The sequence below is a fragment of the Lampris incognitus genome, chromosome 12, assembly GCF_029633865.1.
Source record: "Lampris incognitus isolate fLamInc1 chromosome 12, fLamInc1.hap2, whole genome shotgun sequence".
NCBI lineage: Eukaryota > Metazoa > Chordata > Actinopteri > Lampriformes > Lampridae > Lampris > Lampris incognitus.
The window spans coordinates 49,875,592-49,890,969 of NC_079222.1; the positions used below are offsets into that span (position 1 = coordinate 49,875,592).

The 15,378-nt window shown below is 45.0% G+C and overlaps 1 protein-coding gene and 1 pseudogene across 2 annotated transcripts in view; one reads left to right on the plus strand and one right to left on the minus strand.

Moving 5' to 3' along the window:
• LOC130121976 (solute carrier family 12 member 2-like) overlaps positions 1-7,733 on the minus strand; it is a 138,143-nt gene extending 130,410 nt beyond the window's left edge. For both annotated transcript variants that reach the window (XM_056290975.1, XM_056290976.1), the window contains exon 1: positions 6,698-7,733. In XM_056290975.1, the coding sequence (XP_056146950.1) occupies positions 6,698-7,270 (573 nt within the window). In that variant the 5' untranslated portion in view covers positions 7,271-7,733. The remainder of the gene's footprint in view (positions 1-6,697) is intronic.
• A 2,388-nt stretch (positions 7,734-10,121) lies between these two features.
• On the plus strand, positions 10,122-14,514 carry LOC130121644 (NAD(P)H dehydrogenase [quinone] 1-like; annotated as a pseudogene).
• The last annotated feature ends 864 nt before the right edge of the window (positions 14,515-15,378 follow it).

The window sequence follows — 15,378 nt, forward strand, 5'->3', positions numbered from 1 at the left end:
CAGGCAATAGCGGAGTTCATAGGGAAAGATATGATGGCCCTCAACAAGATGACCAAGGCTGGGTTTTTGGCTTTGGTAAAGACACTGGGTTAACTGTATAGCATGCCATCCCACACATATTTTAGCCAGGTTGCCATACCGGGGCTATATAAAACGTGCAGGCAGAGTCGCGGCAGAGCTAAAAAAACAGCGGAGTTTTTTGTTCCTACCAGGGACATGTGGTCAAGCCACAGACAGCAGAACCCTATCAGAGTCTGACCGTGCATTTCATCAGTGAAGAATTCCCCCTCAAAGCTCCCTGTCTTCAGACTGCTTACCGCCCAGACGACCTCACCGGGGAGAACACTGCAGCCAGCCTGAGAGAAGGCTGGCTTTCTGTGTGTGTGTGTGAGAGAGAGAGAGAGAGAGAGAGAGAGAGAGAGAGAGAGAGAGAGAGAGAGAGAGAGAGAGAGAGAGAGAGAGAGAGAGAGAGAGAGAGAGAGAGAGAGGGAGAGGGAGAGTAAGAGAATGTGAAAGATTAAGAACAGAATGGCTGAATGAAAGATTAATTTTGTTTTCTAATGTAGCCCTGTGTGTGTGCATGCTTGTGATAGCCTCGTAACACTAAACTAATATTGTATAAAGTATGCTAATTTCATTTTTTTTTTCATTTCTTTCATAAAATGCAATCCTCATCCTCATGTTTGAAAGAGTGGCGAGTGGCCTGTAGGTGAGTGCAGACTGCAGAGTGCTGGTCTGACGTGCTAGCTCTCCTGTGACTTGTACATTGGGAAAACTAAACCGACACTGGCCAAGAGGACGGCACAACACAGAAGAGCTAAGGGCTCAGACACACCAAAATGGCTAGCGGCAACAAAGGCCAACTGTTGCGTCGCCTCACGTCGCCTGCCGTCTGGGCCAAAAAGTAGCACTTGAACACACCGCAAAGACTACAGCTGACGGCCAACTAGCATGTACGTTCTGCACTGATTCACTAAGCTGAACAGCCAATCAGAGTGATCTCTCTCACCAATGGGCTCCGCCAATTACACATTCTGAATCGGCCAAAGAGCTGCCGACGGGTCCGACTAGTGTGGGACACACCGCAAAAACTAGGGTCACAGATGCCAACGGCTGACCATTGGCCTGGTGTGTCAGGGCCGTAACACATCAGACCAGGACTCCACAGTCCAGACCCATCTACAGGCCAGTGGCCACTCTTTCAAGGATGAGGATGTGCACATCCTTGATAGGGAGGAACGTTGGTTTGAATGGGGAGTCAAAGAGGCCATCTATGTGAGGAGGGAACGACCATCCCTGAAATGGGGGGGTGGGCTAAGAGTACATCTGTCACCATCTTACAATGTTGTGATTGCAACAATTCCCCAACCCTCTGTGAACAGTACACATGGCCATTGTAACTCCAGTTAATGGTCACACCCATATTTGCATATGAAACTGGTCGTTGGTTTCGGTCGTTAGGCACTGTATTGTTTGTAAGGGTGGGGGTACCTGCAGTCACTGTATTGTTTATAAGGGTGGGGTATCTGCAGTCACTGTATTGTTTATAAGGGTGGGGGTACCTGCAGTCACTGTATTGTTTGTAAGGGTGGGGGTACCTGCAGTCACTGTATTGTTTATAAGGGTGGGGTATCTGCAGTCACTGTATTGTTTATAAGGGTGGGGGTACCTGCAGTCACTGTATTGTTTATAAGGGTGGGGGTACCTGCAGTCAGTTGAGACTGAAGAGGTCACTTAGATGAGTGATGAAACATTTCTCTCAATAAATGTTGTGTCCAGATGAACTGACTCAACTTTCTGTGATTCCCAGTAAAGAGGCTCTTTGTTCTCCCTCGTTGCTATTTTAAAATGAATATTTCTGTTCAATCCAACATGACGTCCATGGTGAGAACCAAACAGGCCCAGGTGAATGAAAAAGAATTTAGCTATTTTTTTCTTGCCGCGGTCTCAAGGTGCATAAGAATAAACATCCATCTTTTCATAAATGCATCTGAAAGCAGGCTTAGAGGAGCCACACAAATGTGGGCTTTTAAACATTTCCGAACAATACATTTCACTACAGTACCACTATGATCACAAGGTCTGTTAAAGATCGGAATCATCCCAAGTAATGGCGATAAATGAAGATGATGCCCATATCGTCCTTTATGATCTGATCAACAACCAAGCCTTTGCAATGAATTATGGGTAGTGTAGGCTCAGACAGCACAGGTTCATGTACAGAGCAGGACAGAGGAAATAGTTTTCTGAGACAGCCGTGCTTCTAACAGTTTCTACATCAACTGACAAAAGTGATTCCATCTTATAAAATGTCCACAAATTTGACAGTGCGGTGATCCACAAAAGCAAAATCACACTCTTAAGGTAATCTAGGCCAACTGTGGACAAATACCAGCAGTTTTTACATAAAAAAGACACGTTTTTGCACATAAAAAAGCACCTTCTCTACTACAGCAAGTGTAATCACAACTCCCGATGCCTCTCAACAGATAATAGTGAGATAAGCCGCCTGAGTGTGCAGCCAAAACTTTCTTTTATCATTTCCACGGCAGTCTCCATGATCCTCCATCTGGAAAGAGGCAGAAAAGCGGCATGGAGAAAACAAAACAACCTTGCTACAAAAATAAAATAAAATAAAACCCCAAATTAAAAAGATGCCGATTCGCACGGGACTAATATCAGATGACCTCTGTGTTGGCCTAAATACGGTACGCACTGGAGTTTTTACTTTTTACTATGAATTACAGACATGGCCGATTCACATGGGATTAAGATCACAGGCAACCTCTGCAATTATTACAAATTACTAGAGGTGCCCAGGTAATACTAGCTCAGTGCAAATAAGGCTAATGTGCAAGAGGGTACCTTGCTACGTAACAACATCCAAATATCTACATTGCCATGTGTGCAGTGAGCTTATAATACATGTTGGAAAGCACCCCTGACGCACTACATTTGACAGGTACAGATGAGCTTTTGTTACTGGGGCAGATGTAGCTAGGCTATTCAACTAGCAAGCCTGTACAGCTGCTGAGTGAACAGCTACCTAGATTTGTTGAAACCCGCTTTGGCGGGCGACCGGGTGGTGTGGCGGTCTATTCCGTTGCATATCAATACGGGGATCGCCGGTTCAAATCCCCGTGTTACCTTCGGCTTGGTCGGGCGTCCCTACAGACACAACTGGCTGTTTCTGTGGGTGCGTGTCCTGGTTGCTGCACTAGCGCCTCTTCTGGTCGGTCGGGGTGCCTGTTGGGGGAGGGGGGGGGAATAGTGTGATCCTCCCACGCGCTACGTCCCCCTGGTGAAACTCCTCACTGTCAGGGGAAAAGAAGCAGCTGGCGACTCCACATGTATGGGAGGAGGCATGTGGTAGTCTGCAGCCCTCCCCGGATCGACAGAGGGGGTGGAGCAGCGACCGGGACGGCTCGGACGAGTGGGGTGGCCAAGTACAATTGGGGAGAAAAGGGGGGGGCGGGGGGAAGAAACCCGCTTTGTCTCAACAGCATCACGGGTGAAGCGCCAAATGTTTCATCACAAATAACTGATGCGATTATTCATTCAAGTTCACTGATAAACTAAAAATAAAAACATAAATAATAAAAAATGTAGTGCAAAGTTAGAAGAAATTACAAAATGAAGTATGAAGAAATGACAAATTAAGTTAGCTTCCTACAGTTTGTGCCCGGTTTGCGCTCACGACTATGATGCTGTCATTGTTATGAGCTCAGGATGACCCTAAGACACAGAAACAAATGCGACTAGTAGGTGTTACAACTCGTAAGTATTACAAAGCAAGACCGCAAAATAATGCACACAAAATCAGCCAACTGCTGTTCAAATCATGATATTAAGATATTAAAAAAAACTCGCCAATTATCCACTGGTCTTGCTTTATTGCGCTTACACTTGCAGGCACATATTGTTATGTTATGTCATATTTAAAAAGCCACCAGAACACAGGAAAGAAAACCTCTATCTGGCGGTGGGGGCCCCCACATCCCTCACATTGTTTCAAATCCTCCCAATTTCTAAAGGCTCAAGGTTGGCGAATATGGCTCATGCTGAAAATATCACAACCTTGGAATGGGAATTTTGAACCTTTTCCCATCAGGCTGGCAAAGACATTTATTAACACCAGTCCACATTTTATAATTGACGTGAATGGGGAGAAATGTTCCATGAGCACATTTTAAATGTGACAAAACCTGTGATTATTCAACACATCTGGGACCGTATTCATGAGGTGTTTCATCTAAGCACCAACAGTACTGCTAAATGAAACCAAAAGTTCCCAACTAAAAGTTCCTTCTTAAAACTGATTCAAGAAGCTGCCGAGACCAACTTTTACTAAGGAATTGGGTGAAGTCTTAAGGTAAGAGAGAAGGCAGGGCTGACCTTGTGTTTCATGAACTTACCACACCCTGATTGGTTGACAGGGGACTGATCCGTTTATCGGTGAATTCTTCAAAAAATAAATAAATAAAATAAAAATCACTCTTCGAAGATTTGGATCAGATGGGATCTCAAAACACGTGGGAAAGCATTGACTGACAGACTCTATCCACAAAAAAATCTAGTCAGGCGCTGAAGTCATGACTACTAATGTTTGACAGATTTAGGAGCCAGTTTTAAAGCTGAAATGCTTCTTTAATCACTCTCAGCAAGAAAACTTGGCTTATTAAAATTAATGTAACTTATTTGTAGTATTGGAAAGTCATGTTCAAATATTAACAACGTTGAACATGTACCAAAAAAAATAACAAAACAAGATAAAATAAATGAACTCAAAAAAGAAAATATGTCCATAAAACATTATTTAAAAAAAGCTTATTTGGCAAATCAGGTTATTTCTCAGGACTATTGGATTATAGATTAGGTGTCGGGATTCAGATAAGACAGCCACAAATTCGAAGGTGCAGATGGGGGATCATAATAGCTCTGTCCCATCTCTATGAACTTTCCAATTCTGAGAATTTAAATGCTGACACTATTACAACTGATACTGAGTCTTCACACACACACACACACACCGCTTCATTTCAGTTCAACAGGCAATGATGTGTCGCAAACATACTACCAGCCCTATGAGTCCTCTAAGAGCTTGGGTTGACACACAAGGGAAAAAAGTCCTCAAAGCTACACTTGTAATTCTGATGACTGGGCTCAACACTGGAGCAGATCCTTTGCATCATTGATTGATCAGTCAATAGTTACACAACACATTACCATAAAGCATGCTAGCTACTCACACAACAAAATGCAGAGTGAGGTCTGGCCTCAGTTTTCTCCTAAGTAAACTATTAGTGTGACACTGTTGATACCAACCACTTCATCGTGTGGCACAAACTTAGCTCAATTTTTATGCCGTATCAAAAATGGGAAAATCTTGGAACACTGTTTCAAAATAAGGACGTGAATAAAGGATCATACTGAAGTTGCTCATCATAAATCACAAACTATATTTGCCAGTTATTGCAGAAACCCCTTTCCAAGGGCATCAGAGCTAGCGTGCAGCGTTCACAATCAAGCTTGTTATTCTGGAGAAAATATAATTATGCACATTTCGGGGTTGTGCAAGATCCCAGGAGATAATGAAGCTAGGGTGTAACCTTAAACACGTTCATTTGCCTTATGAGTGCACCTTTCTGGCAGTATCCCGTGACATTTGGACAGGCATGGCCCTTTGTTTCCGTTTCAGTGTATGTCATTGAAACTTAACATTCATGACAATTATTCCAGGATGCCGTGTTGCTGAAAAGTCCACTGAGGCAAATTTGCAATTTGTGATACTGGGCTACACAAATAAAACTGACTTGTTATTATGTCAACATCTGAGCACGTAAACACAAAGTGATATCCTATAATAAATTGTAAAGTTTATTTTTTTCCAACCTTACACCTGTACCTTTAAAAAGCACGACTAGCCCCAAGGGTGATTAGATGTCAAATTCGGGATCTAATCCAGAGTTGCTGATTACAGCTTTGATAAGACTCCTTTTGGCAAATTTTTCAAGAGCCCTTTCCAACCCTGCCCACACTTTATTGTCTGAACCCCTTTGTTAAATCCGGAAGAAGAGGAAGAAGATCCAGAGGGACGGGTAACGAAATGACGTGTCTGGAACGTGGTCGTGCACACACTATGGTGACCTGACATAGCCTATATATGCAGATGTAGCCTATGTGTGCAGATGTAGCCTATATGTGCAGATGTAGCCTATATATGCAGATGTAGCCTATACATGCAGATGTAGCCTATATATGCAGATGTAGTCTATATATGCAGATGTAGTCTATATATGCATATGCAGTCTATATATGCAGATGTAGCCTATATATGCAGATGTAGCCTATACATGCAGATGTAGCCTATATATGCAGATGTAGTCTATATATGCATATGTAGCCTATATATGCATATGCAGTCTATATATGCAGATGTAGCCTATATATGCAGATGTAGTCTATATATGCATATGCAGCCTATATATGCAGATGTAGCCTATATATGCAGATGCAGCCTATATATACAGATGATATTTCATCGCAATGTGCTCAGCTCCACCTCCAGAGATGGAGCCGTTTCCCAAATAACGGACAAACACCCTCAAAACTGTCTTGCTGACTCGACATTTGGGGGGTCTCGGTTCAGTGGCTGTTTCAAAGTGACTTAAGGTGAAAGGACGCGAAGGCTGGTTACCTTGTCAAGCTCGTCGTGCAGCTCCGACAGGGTGGGTCTGACGAGCTTCTCGCCCAGCGGCGCGGCGGTCTGCCGGTAGAAGTCGATGTTGGGGACGGCGTCGATGGTGTTGTGGCCGAAGGTCCTCAAGTAGTAGGTGTTGGTGTGGGTGTCGTAGTGATAGTGGTGCTGACCCCCCGTCGAGGACTGGAGGCTGGTCTCGCTCATCACCGTGTCTCCGTTCTGCAGCCCCTCCGCAGGGAGTGGCTCCTGGGGACACGCCGCTCCGTTCGGATCCGCGAAGTTCACCACTCGGAATCGGCCTTTCGCCTCCTCGCCGGCCGCCCCCGGGTCCGCGCCGTCGGGGGCGGGAGCGGCCACGCCGCCGGGCGAGAGCGGGGAAGCGTCGGAGCCCGGGGATCTCTCGTCGGCGGGGGAGCCGCCGGCTGCCTCGGTCACGAGGTCCACTTGGAACCTACTCTGGCTGGATGTTGGACCGGCGGGCTTCGGGACCGGTGCCGCGGTCGGCACCTCAAGCTCAGGCGCGGCGGCGGTGTCGCCCTGCGGGAGAGGCGTGGGGGACGACGCTGACATGGCAATACCGATAAATTAGCCGACTAGGTGGTGGTGGTGGTGGTGGGGGGGGGGGAAAGTCAACTTTAACGTCTAGCGCAGCTTGCGGTGGTGCGGCGAAACACCCAACTTCCCGGTGGCCGAGCGCTGGTCAGCCGAACTCTCGGACTCGGTCCACACTTCGAAACGAGCCGTCCGACAGCCGCCTTTCCGTTACCAACGCAACGTCCGGTTCCTCACGAGACGGCTTCCTCCGAACGACAGCCCGAACGGGCACGCCAGCAGCTACAAAGACTGGTAGCTTGCTAGCCGCCGCGCCGCTCGTCCTCGGTTGTCCACACCTTTTTTTGTCCGCCTCTCCCCCCTTTAAAAACGGGAAACTGCGAGAATCCGGCCCGCGGTTCGGTCTCCGTACGCGTCCGGTAGCGGGGGAATCGCCCTCTTTAAGGTGTGTTTAGACGGAGGATGCTCCGTGCGACCTTGCCGTGGCTCCTCCCGTACTCGACTGCCTCTCGCCGCTGTTATACATGATGCGCTTGGCACCGCTCGGAGGGCGGGCTTTAGGCGGAGGCGAATCTCGCGAGATGTTAACGTTGCCGTCTTTTGAAAGCCGAAACGGTGGGCGGGTCTAGGTCGCGCAGCGCGAGGAGGATGGGAGCCGCGCGTGCCAGATGGGCCGCGTTGTCTTCTTCTTCTTCTTCTTCTTCTTCTTCTTCTTCTTCTTCTTCTTTTCCCAAACAAGCGGTTATTAACACAACAAAGATGGTGTAAAGAGAGCGGTGTATACAACGCCAACATCAGCAACAAAGGAGCCAGCGGGGGCGGACATTACATCCCATTGTGTACAGACGTTAAAAGACAAACATAAATCAACAGTTTTGACAGCCTTTATGTTTGTAGAAAAATAAATAAGTTTGGCGTATTGTTCGATTTCTTTCAAGAGAGGAAAAAAAAGCAAAGGTTTTTTTGTTTGCGGATTTACTTTTGTGAATACGATTTTTGCCGATATTATTACTATGATTATTTTTGGGGTGGGTGTTTAAAGAGACCTACATTCCCCCATAATACAAGAAAGTGGGACAAGATGATCAGTGACAAATCTGCAGAGGTCTGGGCAGAAGGTGTCGGGGTGGGAGCAGGGGCGCTGCTCCTGGATGGTCGTCACAGAAAGGACCAGTTCGTGTTCACAGCTCTCTGACATGTCTGCATGGTGTGATTGGCGGGGTGATATTTATGAATGACTTTAAAGGACACCTCTTTAGTCTTATTTGTGATTAGGTGCTTATGGGGAAGCAGCCAGAACCGGGGCCATGTTGTCTCTCTATCTGCACCAGCCCTGTCACATCTGCACTCTTCGGATGCTACGTTGTCATTCTCCATAAAATAGTTGTTGTTTCCTTTTTCCTTTGTTTTTGTTTGTTTGTTTTGTTTTTATGTTTGTTTTGTTTTTTGTTTTTTTTACTGTCTTTGGGTCGAATAAAGGGTGACGCTGCCCCTTTTTAGCCACTACTTAATGCTAAAGTAAACCCACACACCTTGGGTTAGTTAGTTGCTTTGTAAATGCCCGGTGATTGGATACTTCTGAGCGTCAGTCACTCGTGCTCATGAATTATTCATGAGCGGTACTCCTGCCACTTCTGCCAGCTCCGACGCGCGGTGGAAACGTGAAGGGCAGCTTTCGTGCGGATCGGAAGACGTGAACGAGGAGTGAGCCCCGAGCGCCCTTCGCCGCGTGTGACGCGCGTGTGTGTCCGTGTTGCACCACGTTGATGTGCGCCGAGCTTGGACGAGCGCGACGGGGAGAGGAGCGCCCCCGCCCTGCGGGCTCTGCAAGCTGCACGTTGGTCAACGTCAACTTTCACTATTTCCACATCACGCACGCAGGACATCTTTGAGCGAAATAGTCGTACGTGTGCTTTTAGCATGCCCTTTTGTTGCACCGATCTAGTCACGTGATCGTGGCCATAACGCGATCTGGCCTCTGTGTATGTTTTGATCGCACCGACCGATGCCCGGGCTGCAGAGGATGCTGCATCAACACAACGCCTTCGTTCCCCCATGTCGGCCGTGTCAAATGACGCGTGGTGCGGTCGGTGTAAAACATTTAGCAGTCTGAAGGAAAACTCTTCACGTGCATTATCTGACAATATTGTAAGTGAGGGTGAGTGAACAGTACGGATAAAAGTGTATATGAGTCAGTTATAGTTGTGTGTGTGTGTGGGGGGGGGGGTTGTTAAAGTAATTGCAGGACATAACCCACTAGATGTCTTGATGCGTGCTCAATAATCCGGGTAAGAAGATCACCGGAAGTTGGATCAGTTCATCTGGACACAGCGTTTATGAAGAGAGACGTTTCACCGCTCATCTAAGGGACCTCTTCAGTCTCACCTGACTGCAGGTGCCCCCACCCTTATAAACAATACAGTGACTGCAGGTACCCCCACTCTTATAAACAATACAGTGACTGCAGGTGCCCCCACCCTTATAAACAACGCAGTGACTGCAGGTGCCCCCACCCTTATAAACAACGCAGTGACTGCAGGTACCCCCACCCTTATAAACAATACAGTGACTGCAGGTACCCCCACCCTTATAAACAATACAGTGACTGCAGGTACCCCCACCTTTATAAACAACGCAGTGACTGCAGGTGCCCCCACCCTTATAAACAATACAGTGACTGCAGGTACCCCCACCCTTATAAACAATACAGTGGCATAACGACCCAAACCAACTACCAGTTTCATGTGCACACATGGGTGTGAGCAGTAAGTGGAGTTACAATGGCCGTGTGTACGATTCCCAGAGGATTGGGGAATGTTTGCAATCCCAGCATTGTGAGATGGCCCACTAACACACAAACAAAACAAACATGGCTGAACTTGGGGTCTTCGCCTGTGATGTTGGAGTGTCAGTTGGAAAAAATCTTTTGCAAATTTGTTGTTGTTGTTTTTGTTGTTGTTTCATTGCTTTTATTTTTATTGCTTTTATTGTTTATTGTTGGGGTTTTTTGAGTGGCTGTTGCAGCTAGAAAAGTGCTATATAAAACAGAATTGATTGATTGATCGATTGATTGATTGATTGATTGATTGATTGATTGATTGATTGATTGATTGATTGATTGATTGATTGATTGGTTTAGCTCCCCAGTCCTTTCTGGTGATGATATAGTCTGTTATTGTTGACAGGTGATTCTGAATGTATTCAAAGGCTTTTGCATGGAAAGTAACACAAGTCTATTCAAGGACATGTTCTTTATTGGGGGGGGGGGGTTCCTATAACCTCTCCCATGCCAAAGGAGTCTGCAGAAAAGTCGTTGGTGCCAACCTGTCCTCCATTCAGGACTAACACACCTGCAGAGTCAGGAAACGGGCAGGCGACATCACTGCAGACCCATCACACCCTGGTCACAACCTGTTCCAACTGCTCCCTCTGGTTGGCGCTGTAACGTTTTGAAAAAATAACCCAGATACCACGAAGCTGCGTTTTGGGAGCTTTGGCGAAGCATTTGCATAATGACAACTGTACATCTGCTGGTGTATCTGCTAGCCATGGCATACTAACACGCCTCTCTTACTCTGCTACTTCCGGGCTTAACACTTCACTTAGAGCACCCCCTAGAGCGCCCCCTTGTCACCAGAATAAACATTAAAACTTGCACCAGAAACGTTACTAAACATGTTACAAAGCATGGACATTACAGAGCACTGTCCCCCAAAACAGCGGGATGTAAATCAGTTTCTTTCCACAGGCTGTCACTCAAATGAACCCTTAACACTCTCAATAAATCCAACCATGTTGTACATACTGTACTGTACATGTTGTATATACTGTACATGATGTATATACTGTACTGTACATGTTATATATACTGTACATGATGTATATACTGTACTGTACATGTTGTATATACTGTACATGATGTATATACTGTACTGTACATGTTATATATACTGTACATGATGTATATACTGTACTGTACATGTTGTATATACTGTACATGATGTATATACTGTACTGTACATGTTATATATACTGTACATGATGTATATACTGTACTGTACATGTTATATATACTGTACATGATGTATATACTGTACTTTACATGTTGTATATACTGTACATGATGTATATACTGTACTGTACATGTTGTATATACTGTACATGATGTATATACTGTACTGTACATGTTATATATACTGTACATGATGTATATACTGTACTGTACATGTTGTATATACTGTACATGATGTATATACTGTACTTTACATGTTGTATATACTGTACTGTACATGTTGCACATACTGTACATGATGTATATACTGTACTGTACATGTTGCACATACTGTACATGTTATATATACTGTACATGATGTATATACTGTACTGTACATGTTATATATACTGTACATGATGTATGTACTGTAATGTGCATGTTATATATAATGTACATGATGTATATACTGTACTGTACATTTTATATATACTGTACATGATGTATATACTGTACTGTGCATGTTGCACATACTGTACATGTTATATATATACTGTACATGATGTATATACTGTACTGTACATGTTATATATACTGTACATGATGTATATACTGTAATGTATATGTTATATATACTGTACATGATGTATATACTGTACTGTACATTTTATATATACTGTACATGATATATATACTGTACTGTGCATGTTGCACATACTGTACATGTTATATATACTGTACATGATGTATATACTGTACTGTACATGTTGCACATACTGTACATGTTATATATAATGTACTGTAAATGTTGCACATACTGTACATGCTATATATACTGTACATGATGTATATATATACTGTACATGTTGTACATACTGTACATGTTATATATACTGTACATGATGTATATACTGTACGGTACATGTTGCACATACTGTACATGTTATATATAATGTACATGATGTATATACTGTACTGTACATGTTGCACATACTGTACGTGTTATATATACTGTACATGATGTATATACTGTACGGTACATGTTGCACATACTGTACATGTTATATATAATGTACATGATGTATATACTGTACTGTACATGTTGTACATACTGTACTGTACATGTTGCACATACTGTACATATTGTATATACTGCACTGTACATGATGTATAAACTGTACTGTACATGTTGTATATACTGTACATGTTGTATATACTGTACTCTGCATGTACAATACAGTATATACAACATGTACAGTATGTGCAACATGTACAGTACAGTATATGCAACATGTACAGTACAGTATATACACCATGTACAGTACAGTATATACATCATGTACAGTCAATATAACACGTACAGTATGTGCAACATGTACAGTACAGTATATACATCATGTACAGTCAATATAACACGTACAGTATATACATCATGCACAGTATACTGTGCATGATGTATATACTGTATTGTACATACTGTATATGTTGCATATACTGTACTGTACATTGTATGTATACTGGTACACTCTGTCATGTCCATCTGCCTCAGTGAGCTGCTAACATGTATGTCAGCATCTCTGATCTATTCTCTGCACCACTGCACCAGATCACCTCTTATTTCTCCTCTATAAGTCAGTCCTTGTGTATACATGTGAAGGTTGTTGTGTTGTAGTGTTGTTATTCTGTGTTAAGTACACCAAGAGAGCCACCGAACCGGACTCACATTCCATGTGTGTGCAGACACAGCCAGTAAACATGATTCTGATTCTGATTCTGATTCTGATTCTGATTCTGACGTCCATCCTGTCTCACAGCTCCTTGCTGTGACTCAGAGGGTAAGTGGAGATCCACGCAGGCCCGCCATACCGTCTCCCGGAAGTGCTTCAGGTCCGGTCCCCTGGACTGTTTCTCTTCCTCGTCAGCCAGAAAAACCTCTCTCTCGCCCCCATTCCCAATCCTTTGTATGTCTCTTTACTTTTTAAAGCCCTGTTTCATGGTCATCAGCTTGCTTTTGAATTATCGAAAACAAGTGCTGGTCTGAGTTAAGGGAGGAACTCTGCAACACAACTGACATTTATTTTGACAAAATAAAAGCAAATATAAACTGAAGTATACAAATAGTAGATACTCTGTCCATCCCTTATCCAAGCTGCTTATCCCAATTGGGGTCACAGGATGCTGGAGCCTATCCCAGCAGTCATTGGGCAGCGGGCGGGGCCATCACAGTGTGCGTGTGTGTGTGTGTGTGTGTGTGTGTGTGTGTACATACAGCATTGCAGTACAGGCCTGTTTCATACGTCACAGTCCAATAAAAAGTGGGCGTGTCTGGGGCGCACAGAACTGCGCCCCATGGAGAATCTGGAGAAACCAATCCCACAGCAGCCTCAGGTCACCTGCTCGCCGCAAGTTTGAGGGCTTACATAAGGTACCGTTTGGCCGGCACCCCTCACCCAGGAAGTATATGTATTCAGACAGGAAGTATATGTATTCAGACAGGAAGTATATGTATTCAGACAAAAACCAACCAAACACCATTTGAACCAATATTTAATGCTGCTGACAGGCGCCCACAGACTGAACAACACTTTTATTTCATAATTATTTGCATTATACAGCTAAATTATATGTAACATGCTTAAGTTGATTTTCATCTCTTGGTGTTTGAAGGGGGCGGCGCCCCAGCGCCCTGTACTGGCCAGCCGCCACTGGTGTGACCACTGATCGATCATGTGTACTATTCACAGAGGAATTTCCAGTTCCCCATGTACTGGTTCCCTTTCCCTGCCATCGTGAAGGGCTGGATTGGTGCTAACACCGGGGTTCGCCTACTCTGCAGAGAAGAGATACAACTGGGGCATCTTCAAGGATAAGAAGGCCATTCTGTCTTTCACCCCTGCACCCCATGAATGAATCCATGTTCAGTGCCGATGGGATCGACAGAGACATGAATGTCGCTCTGTGGCCAATTCAGGATGGCATCTTGTGCTACTGGGCCTTCTAAGTCATGGCCCCCCAGATCTTCTGGGCTCCATCCTGCATCACTGCCGAGGCCTGCAGCACCATACTGGAGGCCAGGCATACACCTTTGCAGGGTCTCCTGGAAGAGAAGGCCATTTCCTTCACTCACTCTGACTTCTTTGACAGGGAGAAGGGCTTCCAGCTGAAACCAGAGGTCCAAGAAGAACATGCCGACAAGGAGTTTGGCCTGACAGTAGGAAGCCACCTGGGAAAGGCGCTCCCGCCCACCAACCAGATGAAAGCTGGTGTGTGAAGTATTTTACAATACAATACAGTACAATACTATACAACTGATAAGTTAGCCTAATGTGTTCTGTTTGATATTTCCTTTACTCCGCTCAGTCCAGCAGGGCTGCCCTCTCTCACCGGCCCCATCGCACTGCAGCCCCTTGCCCTCAGAGTAAGAAGTCATCCAAATATTGTGGGTCTGAAAGTAGGAGGTATGGAAACACTCCTTATTTTATATGCTGATGATGTGATATTGTACTTACAGATCGCAGAAAAGCCAGCCTCTGCTCTCTTAGATCTAATCACCTCCTTTGGCAAGTTATCTGGATACAGAATCAATTTGACAACAAATGATGCCATGCCTCGTAATGATCGCCTTACCTTAGCTTGGAAATACCCAAAGATTCGAAACTAATATTTTTTTTCTGTTTTTGGGTTGGTGCAGCATCAGCAGTAATGTGGATGTTGCACTGGTGGTGAGGAGGGAGCTGAGCCGGAGTGCAAAGCTCTCAGTTTACCAGTCAGTCTTCGTTCCAACCCTCACCTATGGTCATGAGCTTTGGGTAGTGACCGAAAGGGTGAGATGGCGGATACAAGCGGCTGAAATGAGTTTCCTCCATGGGGTGTCTGGGCTCAGCCTTAGAGATACGGTGAGGAGCTCAGACATCCAGAGGGAGCTCAGAGTAGAGCCGCTGCTCCTTTGTGTTGAAAGGAGCCAGTTCAGATGGTTCGGGCATCTGATTCAGATGCCTCCTGGCCTCCTTCCTTTGGAGGCTTACCGGGCACACCCAGCTGGGAGGAGACCCCGGGGTAGACCCAGAACTCACTGGAGGGACTACATGTCCAGTCTGGCCTGGGAACGCCTTGGGATTCCCCAGGAGGAGCTGGA